Source organism: Pseudorasbora parva, chromosome 3 (genome assembly GCF_024679245.1).
Source record: "Pseudorasbora parva isolate DD20220531a chromosome 3, ASM2467924v1, whole genome shotgun sequence".
NCBI lineage: Eukaryota > Metazoa > Chordata > Actinopteri > Cypriniformes > Gobionidae > Pseudorasbora > Pseudorasbora parva.
Genome location: NC_090174.1, coordinates 9,129,984 through 9,142,158, shown reverse-complemented (window position 1 = coordinate 9,142,158; position 12,175 = coordinate 9,129,984). Strand labels below are relative to the sequence as shown.

The window sequence follows — 12,175 nt, the reverse complement described above, 5'->3', positions numbered from 1 at the left end:
TGGGTGGGATAGTAGTGAGTGTGAGAATGAGTGTGAGAGAGACGCGCAAGAGATGGAGGGAGAGCAGGGAAAGGAAATGCAGCTGAACTAATGCGCTGTGCGCATGTTTTAAATAGCGTAAAAAAAATCATGTGTTTGATTTTTTTCATAAACTATCTAGTGTTTATGAAATTCCAACAGATTGTCTGAAGTTTATCTTTCCTTTTTAGGACTGCGAGGATCCAAACCCACTGATCCGAGCTCTGGCTGTTCGTACAATGGGCTGCATTCGTGTGGATAAGATCACTGAGTACTTGTGCGAGCCTCTGCGAAAGTGTCTGAAGGATGAAGACCCCTATGTGAGGAAGACCGCCGCAGTGTGTGTGGCCAAACTTCATGACATCAACGCCCAGATGGTGGAGGACCAGGGCTTCCTGGATTCTCTCAGGGACCTGATCGCTGACTCCAACCCCATGGTTGCATACTTTTGATCTAATTTCACTGAATGCATACCTGCACATTCACAGTATTTTACTAATATTTGAATTTCTCATAGGTTGTGGCAAATGCAGTTGCTGCTCTGTCTGAGATCAGCGAGTCTCACCCCAACAGCAACCTTCTGGACCTGAATCCCCAGAACATCAATAAGCTCCTGACGGCCCTTAACGAGTGCACTGAGTGGGGCCAGATCTTTATCCTGGACTGCCTCTCCAACTACAACCCCAAAGACGAGCGTGAGGCCCAGAGGTGAGGGAATAATGATCCTATTAGGTTTCTTTATCTCTATGTGTATGGAGATTAAGGAGCGTGAATGAAGTTTCCAAAAAAAAAAATGTTTGTAAGCATGCAAAATTTGGCCAGAAAGGTGTGGTTATAGGCTATCAATTTGACTATAATCATAGTAATCATATAATCATAATCATACATATATACATATATATATATATATATATATATATATATATATATATATATATATATATATATATATATATATATATATATATATATATATATATATATATATATATATATATATATATATAAAAGACTAAATAAAAACGATATATGAAATTACTATTGTAATTCTTCACTATTAAAATAAATAAATAAAATAAAATATATATATATTAGGGCCGGGACTCGATTAAAAAAAATTAATCTAATTAATTAGAGGCTTTGTAATTAATTAACCGAAATTAATCGCATTTTAATTGCATATAAATATTTGACCTGAGAACAATGAGAAGTAATTTTTCACATGCATTTTTAGTATACCATTGAATAATGACTGAATACATAAGCTTAATCAACAAAATATTGTTTATTGATTTCAGTCCAGCAGACCAGTGCAATGTTTGCCATTAAGTTTAGCAAAAGCATATTTGTGATATTTGAGGCTCGATGTGCTGCGGTGATACGCAAATTCCTTGTTGTATAGCTTGCACACAACCATGCTCTTGTCGACGCTTCCATTCTTTCGTTTTTTAAAACCAAATTTCCCATCCACGGGGCCAAGCAAAGCGGTCTCATCAGCTTCTTCGTTCATGTTCACTATGGTTTGTTGTTGTCGTGACTCCGGAGCGCTAGTTGGTGTTCCAGTATAATCGGTCCGTCGAAACTCGTTCATTGAAAAACGTTCCGCGGTGCAAAAATAAGTGTGGTTAAATTATTATTATTATTATTTTTTTGCGTAATTAATTAACGACCCAAATATATATATATATATATATATATATATATATATATATATATATATATATATATATATATATATATATATATATATATATATATATATATATATATATATATATAAAGATTTTATTTGCCAGTCAAGGCATAAAATTACAATACTGATATTCATGATTGTCTTAAATGTCGCATTCATTTACCAATGTTAAACCATCTAACTTATTTTTACCAGCTGAAAAACAGCATGAAACCCTTAAAGGGACAAATCACCCAAAATTAAAATTCTTTCGTCATTTACTCGGAGTGGCGCAAGATCTCGCGAGACTGAACTGTGATGAGATTTCTCGTTGAGGTGAAAAGCTGTGAGAAAGCCTTTTTTTTTAAAGTGAATATAGTTTTGTATAAATTGTATCTTAATTTTAATCACTGTTTCAAATGCCTGGATTTAATGAATAAGAAGCAAATAGACTATAGCAGGTAATAATCGTGATAGAGGCGCCGGAGCGATCGCATTGCATATGAACTGGAGCATGTCTCATAAATGAACTGAAACTCAGCAGGCTACTTGCCTCACAGACATGGGAAAACTTGAAATGTCCACTTTTAAACTAAACAATTAGAAAATAAATAGTCAAGCAAAGGGCACAGTTCACCCGAGCAGCTCGTGATTGGCGTCTTGGACCGCGGTTCTGTTCAGATTTCTGCGCTCCATCACTGCATGTGCTGTGAGTTTAACATGACTCCTGAGTATTTAATTTTAAGGGTTAGTTCACCCAAAAATGAAAATTCGGTCATTAATTACTTACCCTAAATTCGTACTGACACCCGTTAGTCCTCATCTTCGGAACACATATTAAGATATTTCTGATGAAATCCGATGGCTCAGAAAGACCTCCATTGACACCAATGTAATTTCCTCTCTCAAGACCCATAAAGGCATTAAAGACTTTGTTAAAGGTCCCATTCTTTGCGTGTTTTCGAAGCTTTGATTATGTTTAGTTAAATAGTAGTTGTATTTAGACAAAATCATAGCCTCTACATAGTGCTTTAAAATTGTGTGTGTGTGTGTGTGTGTGTATAGGATATACTTTATATACAAAGCGTCATAAAATGCATTTTGTCTTAATAGACAGAATTAATTATACCTATTAATATTACTTATTCTATCAAAGGCAATAGTACCCCATTCAAATGCTAATGCAGAGTGTTTTCTGTGGTGAACCAAGATTTTTTGAAAAATTGGCAGCCTTGCCTTTACAGTACTTCTTGTCTTTTACTGTATATGATAATCCATACTCAGAAAGTAGAACTGAAATCATATTCATTACAAAATGATGAGTTAAAAAAAATCATTTTATTAAAATATGGACATGACTAAATCCAGAGAAAGCTGATTTTTGTTAATCTGGTTGAAATGGCCATGTAAATTTAAGGCTAGGCTTAAAGGTGCACTATGCAACTTTCCGTCCACTGGAGGGCGCCAATTCTAAACAAAGGCGTAGTTTGATGGCGCCAAGTGTGAGTGCAGTATCTTGGGACATGTGGTCTTCACCTCACAGCCGGTGGAAAATAGGACTCGGCCAGAAATCATGTTCATAGATGCGGTTATCAACGTTACTGTAGTGTAAAGCAGAGCAGGACCGAGTGTTGTGGAGCTGAGCACGGCCGCTGGAGCGATTGTTATACAAATACCCGCCTCACGAGCACCGGGACTTTTATTATGACGGGACGGGACGCAGTCGCCGGGCACGCGCACTATTTCCGCTTTTCATGAATATAAGGTAAAGCAGCTCTGTTAATCATATTAAGATACATTTAAGTGTGTTTAAAATGATGATGTTACTCTGTGCGTTCGCTCGGCGCTGCTGTGACCTGTTCACACTGCTAAGAGAAACAAGATTAATTATATACACCAGGCATATGATAACATTTTAATTTATTTTTTGTTTGATAATAGAAGAGCAATACAATTAATTAGTACTGCTTCAGAGTGAGTTGTATATTACTATTCATTTAATTTCATCACAGCTCTATTTTAGGATGATATTCGACTTTTTATTTACATGGTATTTATTAAGAAATAAACCTCTGAGAGGAAATGAAGGCTTGCTTTTTCTGTTTAGGTCTAACACTTGTTTGATTCCATTCATAGAATTCATATGTAATTTATATACCAGTCCAGCATGCATAATAGTGCAATACAGGCCATGTAAAGTGCTAATGAATTGCTGCATAGATTTCACAAGATTTTCATAGGAAGATCAAACTGTTTATTTGATCTGGTTTGGTTTTTAAAGGCGCAGTGTGTAATATTTATGAGGATCTATTGACAGAAATGCAATATAATATAGATAACTATTTTTTTCAGTGGTGTATAAAGACCTCACATAATAAACTATGTTTTTTTTTTACCGTAGAATGAGACATTTCTATCTACATACACTGCGAATCCCCTTTACAGTAAAATCGCCATTTTACGTCACCATGTTTCTACAGTAGTGCTAAACGGACAGACTGCTCTACAGAGCGCTAACTACTCCCTGTTGTCTCAGATGAAGACATCTTTGTCCTGTGTCAGCCACCGCAGCTTCTCTATGTGCTTCGAAAGGGAGGGTTGAGCAGTGAGTAGTTAAAATTCGAAACTCACGGCTAGATGTCGCTAAAATTTACACAGTGCACCTTTAATGCAAGCTTGGATTTAGTGGCGTTTACACAACACCATTGTCAGTTAAACCGGTTAATTTACATGACAGTGGTGTTTTGATGGTATGAAAGCAAGTTGCAATGCAAGTTTTTAAAATAATACCATTCTCAGTCTCAGTGTACACTACAAACAATGTGAATTTGTGAAAACGGTGGCATCATGCACATGGGTATTACGTGTTCAGTCCTGGCAGCTTAATACAGCCCTTTTAGTTATTTTCGTGGATCCTTGTGAACAGGGATGATTTTTACGCAAAAACACAAAAAAACTTTACAGTTTTTAGTCAGGGTCCCCGCGGAGTCTTAAAAAGTCTTAAAAGTATTAAATTTCAAAATCAAAATATAAGGCCTTAAAAAGTCTTAAATTCGCGGAAGCACTGCGTTCTAGGTCTTAAATAATGTTTAACAGGTCTTAATTTTCCTGCGTCCATGTAACGCTACCTCATTGAAATGCTCTCGCCTCCCGCAGCACGCGCGCACGTGTGTGTGTGTGTGTGTGTGCGTGTGTTTGTTCTGTGGTGTTTGTAGTTCTTTCTTTCGCTAGACCAACTATTGTTCGCTCTATTACAACTACAAATTAGACAAGCATGCCACGTGTATTGCAGCCAATCAGCTTTCGTGTGTTTGGCACGAGCCTCTTTCTGATCGTACCTCACAGACGTATAAAACGGATTTTATTCTTCAGCTGAGTCTGACGGTTCTTGCAGTTCCGCGATCGTGAACGCGAAGGCGAATCTTTCTCACCATCTTGCTTAATGACCAAATAAAAGTATAATATACCCGATTGCACTAAAAGAGTTAATAACAGTGATGTAAACTCCGAACTCAGATGTCAGGCTGTGTTTGCTGCGTGTCAGCGCTGGCGCGAGTGTATTGAATGTGTTATTTCTATGCTCATTACCCTAAGGTTACTCTTGAACGATCAAATATACACATTATGCATATGTCTATATCCTGATTTGAGTTAAAAAGTTTGGGACGTGTCAGTAAGCACTGGATCTGCGCATTAGTATGTTCTCAAAGTGAAAGCAAACTAATATAGCTTAACAACAACACAAACGGCGAAACAGCACTTACACTTAAAGAAACACTCCAACTTTTTTAGAAATGGGGCTTATTCTACTTTGGTACTTTGCTACATTTAGATATGTGGGGAAATGCATTTTAAGCTAAGCTAGCGGCGACCCTGCCAAACTAAAACAATGCATGCACTGAGACATGCATTTGCCCACATATCTAAATGTCTAAAGAAGTTGAATAAACCCTATTTCTAAAAACGGTGGCGTGCTCCTCTTTGTAGATATGCATCTTTATGTTGTATTTATTTGTCCTATTGTCATTTGTTTATAAGTATAGGTTTTATTACTGACCGATTACTTGATTACGTAATCACTTGAAAACGTTTTACTTATATTAAGCAATTATTGCTGTGGTTTACGTTCCCACCCCAAGCGAACGTGTTATTAAAGATAGATCGCACACAACTGAACCAGCCTTTTTTGATAATAACAAAACAAGATTCATGCATTTTGTCAGTTTTATTGCCATGTGTGACTATTGTGCATCTAACATAATAATATGGTTAATGTTGCATCCTAATTATTTAAAAAAATAAAAATGTTTGCAAATCTATGAAAGTGACCACCACAAAATAAAAACTAATTTTTTATATATATATATATATATATATATATATATATATATATATATATATATATATATATGCGCTTATCCTGGTGGGATTGAGCTATGAATAATACGTTTACTAATACTTTGTTCAATTTAAATAAATTAAATAATATAATTTTAAGTAGCCAAATTGAGTGATTCTGCATTTCATATGCATGTTTTTTTATTGCGTGATATAGGTCTTAAATTTTATTCATAATGGTCTTAAAAAGGTCTTAAAAAGTCTTAAATTTGACTTGGTGAAACCTGCAGATACCCTGTTAGTACATTGTTGTAAACATAGCCTTAATCAAACCAAGGTATTTCATCATTCTCTTTCTGAATGTTTGCCCTCAAGCCCACATCAATATTGTCTCTAGGGCTGAAATAGCTTTGTGAAAATGTGCAAGTGTTCTACTACCAGTACAGGAATAAAATACATTATGTGTTTTCTGAATATCAAATGAAAGTAACATAAAGACTAAATAAAGTAGCGCCTAGGACAGATCCTTGGATGGATCCATACTTTATATTAATTTTTGCTATGTGTTGTCAAAAACATGCTAATGTGTACGGGGAAAGTTTATAATCAACATATTCCTAATACAAATTTGAAAAACCTCATTTGAAGAGTACCAGAATTATTAAGGATGAAAAACCTATCAATCATAACCCCCTCTTCCTGTCTCTTTTAGTATCTGTGAGCGTGTGACTCCACGTCTCTCTCATGCTAACTCAGCTGTGGTGCTGTCGGCGGTGAAGGTGCTGATGAAGTTTCTGGAGCTCCTGCCCAAAGACTCAGATTACTACAACACTCTTCTGAAGAAACTCTCACCTCCCCTCGTCACGCTGTTGTCTGGGGAACCAGAGGTCCAATATGTGGCCCTCAGGAACATTAACCTTATTGTGCAGAAACGGTTAGACTACTGTCCTCATTTTTCAGGTCTTTTTGTTTTCTGTGGCACTAGTTTAAGAGTTTGTAATGTGCTAATCACTCAGTCTCTGACTTAGATGTCTAAATTCAGTCACTAGATGGCAGTATTGTCTGTTTGCTTGGCAATTCTGAACGTTTTGACTGAGACTAAGACAGTTATCGCTCTACCTGCAGGCCTGAGATCTTGAAGCAAGAGATCAAAGTGTTCTTTGTCAAGTATAATGACCCCATCTACGTCAAGCTGGAGAAACTGGACATTATGATCCGCCTGGCCTCTCATGCCAACATTGCCCAGGTATTTGTTTTAACTATTCGTTTTTCAAGTCAGTATGTTTTACTTAGAGAATGTTTCTGAGAACATGATATTCAATAATAAAAACAGTGTAGGACATCATTTTTGTCTGTTATAGTCTGAAATAAGAGATGCCACTTGTAGTCTGTTTCTCTCATTAGTAGGCAGAGATGGTCAGCTTATCCAGAGCCTTAAAAGTTCAAATAATAGAGGTTATTCTGCAACAAATTAAAGCTGAATTAATTACATCATTATTTTCAATTATTTTCACTGTCACTTATGTAAGTGTAGAGATCGCACTCTCACTTTCAAATATGCTAAATCACAGAGTCATACGTTTCTTGTGATGTTAGGGAAAAAAATGGAGCATTCCCTTGAGATGTAGATTGTATAAACTGGGAAATATATCAGCACTTTACTTCAAATGAAAAAGTAAATGTTCAGCTGAATGTTACATAACACTGTAATATTAAGTGATTTGCTGTTGGGCTTCTATTTGATTTTGTCCTTTATGTTCGAATATGAAAGACCTAAATATGTTCCTTTTTTATTTTGCAGTTTAATTTCTTAATTGATTGCGCAATTTGTGTTGCAAAGATAACAAATTAACTTTCAGTAGAGCTACATCGTCAATTTGTCTCTAATTACATATTGCTTAAAAGCGTGGCTAAAAGGAAGAGGGTTTCTTACACTTTCTATTCAGTGGCGCTTTGTCATTGTGTTTAACTAAAACACATGCTGAAGCTTATTGAGGTTTGAGCTGCCTGGCATAAAATGACAGCTGTAATTACACTGCATCTGACAAAATTGCTTCTTTGCATTCCATTGCAATACATACACCTATTTGTATTATGTCCAGGGTTTGACATTAACTTTTTTGCTCACCAGCCACTGTGGCAAGTGGTTTTCCAAAGTTACTAGCCACACACATTAACTGCCATATAGATATTTTTAATATTATCTCATAATTTGGCTGCTGTCACTTTAAGACCCGACACACAGATCCATTATACTGTTACACGCGTTTTCTTTCTCAACTGTTCAATTAAAACATAACTGACTGTTTATGTAAACGCTTGCTGAAACTGGCATTTTTACATTATTTTGTGTGTATTTGACTGTATAAGCACAATAAGCAGCGGAAAACTACTCAATTTAGTACTGAGAGGTGGCTTTGGGTTTGAGCACAAAATCTGTGGGGGGTGAGCCAAATTATAGGCAATATGTGCAAAAAATGCACTGAAATTCAAGCCCTGTAACAGCAACAATATTCATCCAAAGCAAAGGAAACAAGTGAGAGAGGAGAGACGGGTTTTTGTGTCAGCTCGCTTTCTGAGAGGTGAGGGAAAGCAGAGCTGGTCTCATGTATCTATTCTGCGAAAATTATTATTGGAAGTGTTCCAGATATTTTAGTATCTATCTATGTATCGAAAATAGACTTTTTTGACAAAACACTACATTGCGCTTAGTTTATTATTATGCCTATTTAAAAGACTAAAATTTAAAAATGTATGTAATATATATAAAATTCAACTCGCCAAAGTAGCTTGTAGGAGTGACTGCATTACACACCACTGCTGAAATCCTTTTCTGCTGAAAAGCTTTTGGCAGATGTTAATGTTAAGCCCTTCATTTAGTCTTTTCCACTGTAAATATGTCTGTTTCTAAGACGTTTACATCCGACTTTTCTCACTCTTCCCCCTTGAGCTTATAACTTTATGAGTTATCGATTCCCTGTTCTTTCTCTTGTGGAGGTCATTCAGCCTTTCACATTCAGTTTCTATAGAAATCCACTTAAAATGATGTTGATGTTTGAAGGTTCTGGCTGAACTGAAGGAGTATGCCACGGAGGTGGATGTAGACTTTGTTCGTAAAGCCGTTCGAGCCATCGGCCGCTGTGCCATCAAAGTGGAGGTAATTCTTGCTTCGTTATTCATCGCTAAATGCTTGCATTGTTTATTCCCTATAGTAATGTCTGATAAATCTTGGCTATAGAGATTGTTTTTTGAATATATAACATAAAAAATATTTATTCAAATTTCCTAAGCACAAGCAATCTTTATTGATTTTATTTCACTGCATATTGTGTTCAAAGTGCTTTGATGAGTTTTATCATTGTCATTGTCGTTTATAGCTGTGACTAAGTTTTCTCTCATATCTGTGTGTATAGCAATCAGCTGAGCGTTGTGTTAGCACCCTGCTGGACCTCATCCAGACCAAAGTCAATTATGTTGTGCAGGAGGCCATTGTGGTCATCAGGGACATCTTCCGCAAATACCCCAACAAGTCAGTCCATAACTCTCCTCTGAACAATTTTATTGGTAGAATGAAATCACTGTTTTTCTGGTCTCCTCCAGCACTTTCATAAAAAAAAAAAAACTGAGCTTCTGCACAATCACAATGCATTCTGGGATTTTTCTTCTCTGTAAAGAATACGTGCCTTAAGGCCCCAGTATACTTACAACAAGTTATTTTTCGTTCTTCGCTTAAGGGTAAAACGAAGTTCGTGACCAAGCTTACTGTTAGCGAATATCCGACACCACCCACACAGCGGAGAGCAACGATTAGATGAGTATGTAAATATGTGCTGCGCTAGGGCTGAACCAGAATATTTAAATATATTAATTTGGTGGGTTGGTATTCCTTTTTCAATTTTAGGATTCGAATATTAGTTTTTTTTATTTTTTCACACCTGACCGACAAATATAGCATCAATCAAAAAAAAAAAATTGTGTTTTTTATATATATATATATATATATATATATATATATATATATATATATATATATATATATATATAAAATATAATTTTATAGTCTAGTTGTTTTTAATAGAATGGGCAGTTGAATAGGAACCCAACCTCATTATACTTAATCAATATATTTGCTGCTTCTTAGCCTAAGGATTCTCTGCAATGGAGTATTCTCTGTCTAGAGCGCACAACTTTCATGATCTTAAATGGAAGCAGCGCATGCCCAAGCTTGCATTTTGGGTTAAACTGCGTTGGTTTGACATTGTGGAAAAAAGAAAAGAATAATAGAATCAAAATGTATCAGCCTTTTTTAGCCATTAGGGATGTGACGGTCAAGAAAAATGCTCCTCACCATCGCTTTGCAGTGCTTGTGCACTGAGCGGCCGTAAACGAAATACAGTGTGGCTGTGCGCATTTTACTTTCGGTTTAGAATTAGCGCCAATTCAGGGCCGGGTTGCTTGAATTGTGGGTTCATTAGCCTATTATTCTTAAATGAAAAACACAACAACAAAACAATGCAATGGCAAAATCAACTCAAATTACAAATAGGCGCTTTTACATTTCGCTTTGTAACCAAAAATATATCACGGTTCTCATCCTCACGTCCTCCGGCTGTTGACCGTTGGCAATGTGTTGCGTGATATCTCTTCGCCAAAGTAGCAGTGCTCCGCCTGTGCTTCCCCATAATATCCCAAATCAATATCTGCCTAGGAAATCACCTAGTCTTAATCTGCATCGTTATTTGTCCTTGTTGTGAATATGCAGGCCACAAGAAGTAATTTATTTATTTATTTATATTTTGGGATCACTTACTTGGGACATGCTAGCTGACAACATTCATTCCATTCATTATGCTAAGCTAAGCTAGTGGCGACCCTGCCAAACTAAAACAATGCATGCACTGAGACAAAAAAGAAGTTGAATAAGCCCTATTTCTAAAAACACTGGAGTGTTCCTTTAAACATGAAAAAAACTTCATTTTCTATACTTTTATAAAGCTGCTCTCCAGTTTGTTCATGTTTTCACTCCCACGCATCTGACCTCGATGGACTGAGCAGGACAAATTAACCAGAAATGATTTCCATGTCAAATTAGGCAGTGCCTCTGTTCAAGCCTACCTCGTCATGGACCAATAGTAGTACAAAGGTGTTTACTAGCCATAGAGAACTTTCGAGGAAAGTTAGCTAGCTAACTAATTTTTTGTTCGAAATTACATCACATCAGTTCCTTCTTCGATTTCACTTGAAGTATATCGAGGCCTTTAGAATAAGACTAAAATGAGGTATCTCAGCATTATTAAATAACCTACATTTTGGAACAGCCTCTATGTATAAAAAACACCTGTGATCCTTAAAATGCTGTGTACACAATACTAAAACATACCAGATTTTGGAACAGAGTATATATCAGTTTGTCTTTTAAAAAAACAAAAAAGGTCCTTGTAGAATGAAAGAGAATGTAACTAGTTGCTTGCTGAATCACCTCTCTGTTGTCTGCACAGATATGAAAGCATAATTGCCACTCTGTGTGAAAACCTGGACTCTCTGGATGAGCCCGACGCTCGAGCAGCCATGATCTGGATTGTGGGCGAATATGCAGAGCGTATCGACAATGCTGATGAGCTCCTGGAGAGTTTCCTGGAGGGCTTCCATGATGAAAGCACTCAGGTTTGACATTATTGTTTTAGACTGTAATCAGGGGGGGTAATCTAGAAACAGGTTATGCTCAGAGTAAGCGGATAACCTCAACTTTCAGTTCCAAAACCTGAGATGGCTTTGAGGGTATGTAAGAAGCCATAGCAACTTTTGTTCTGGAGCAGTTTATGTTCCAGGGTTAGTTGACTTTTTTAAATTATAAAGCACTATTATAACATAAAGTAATGCTTATTTATTTCATTTATTCTCATCTTGCACAGTGTGGATCTGCATTAAAAATGTTGTTTTTCTGCAACAGTATGTATATAAATGGCTAAATTTGTTTACTTATAAGGCCATGTTATCTTTGCAAATCTGTTCAATCAATCTTCCTTTAATTTATAATAAACAATATGAATTCTCATAAACAATATAATTCTTGTTCTCAGTAATAAAAGAAATAATGAACTGGGACGGATTGAAGATTAAAAGATAAGATAACAATAATAAATAGCA

At 36.1% G+C, this 12,175-nt stretch overlaps 1 protein-coding gene across 1 annotated transcript in view; it reads left to right on the top strand.

The window, feature by feature from the left end:
- ap2b1 (adaptor related protein complex 2 subunit beta 1) overlaps window positions 1-12,175 on the top strand; it is a 66,231-nt gene that overhangs the window by 4,073 nt on the left and 49,983 nt on the right. Inside the window, exons 5-11 of the mRNA XM_067437763.1 lie at window positions 210-455; window positions 536-726; window positions 6,741-6,962; window positions 7,154-7,274; window positions 9,090-9,185; window positions 9,442-9,557; window positions 11,527-11,692. Of these exons, the coding sequence (XP_067293864.1) occupies window positions 210-455; window positions 536-726; window positions 6,741-6,962; window positions 7,154-7,274; window positions 9,090-9,185; window positions 9,442-9,557; window positions 11,527-11,692 (1,158 nt within the window). The remainder of the gene's footprint in view (window positions 1-209; window positions 456-535; window positions 727-6,740; window positions 6,963-7,153; window positions 7,275-9,089; window positions 9,186-9,441; window positions 9,558-11,526; window positions 11,693-12,175) is intronic.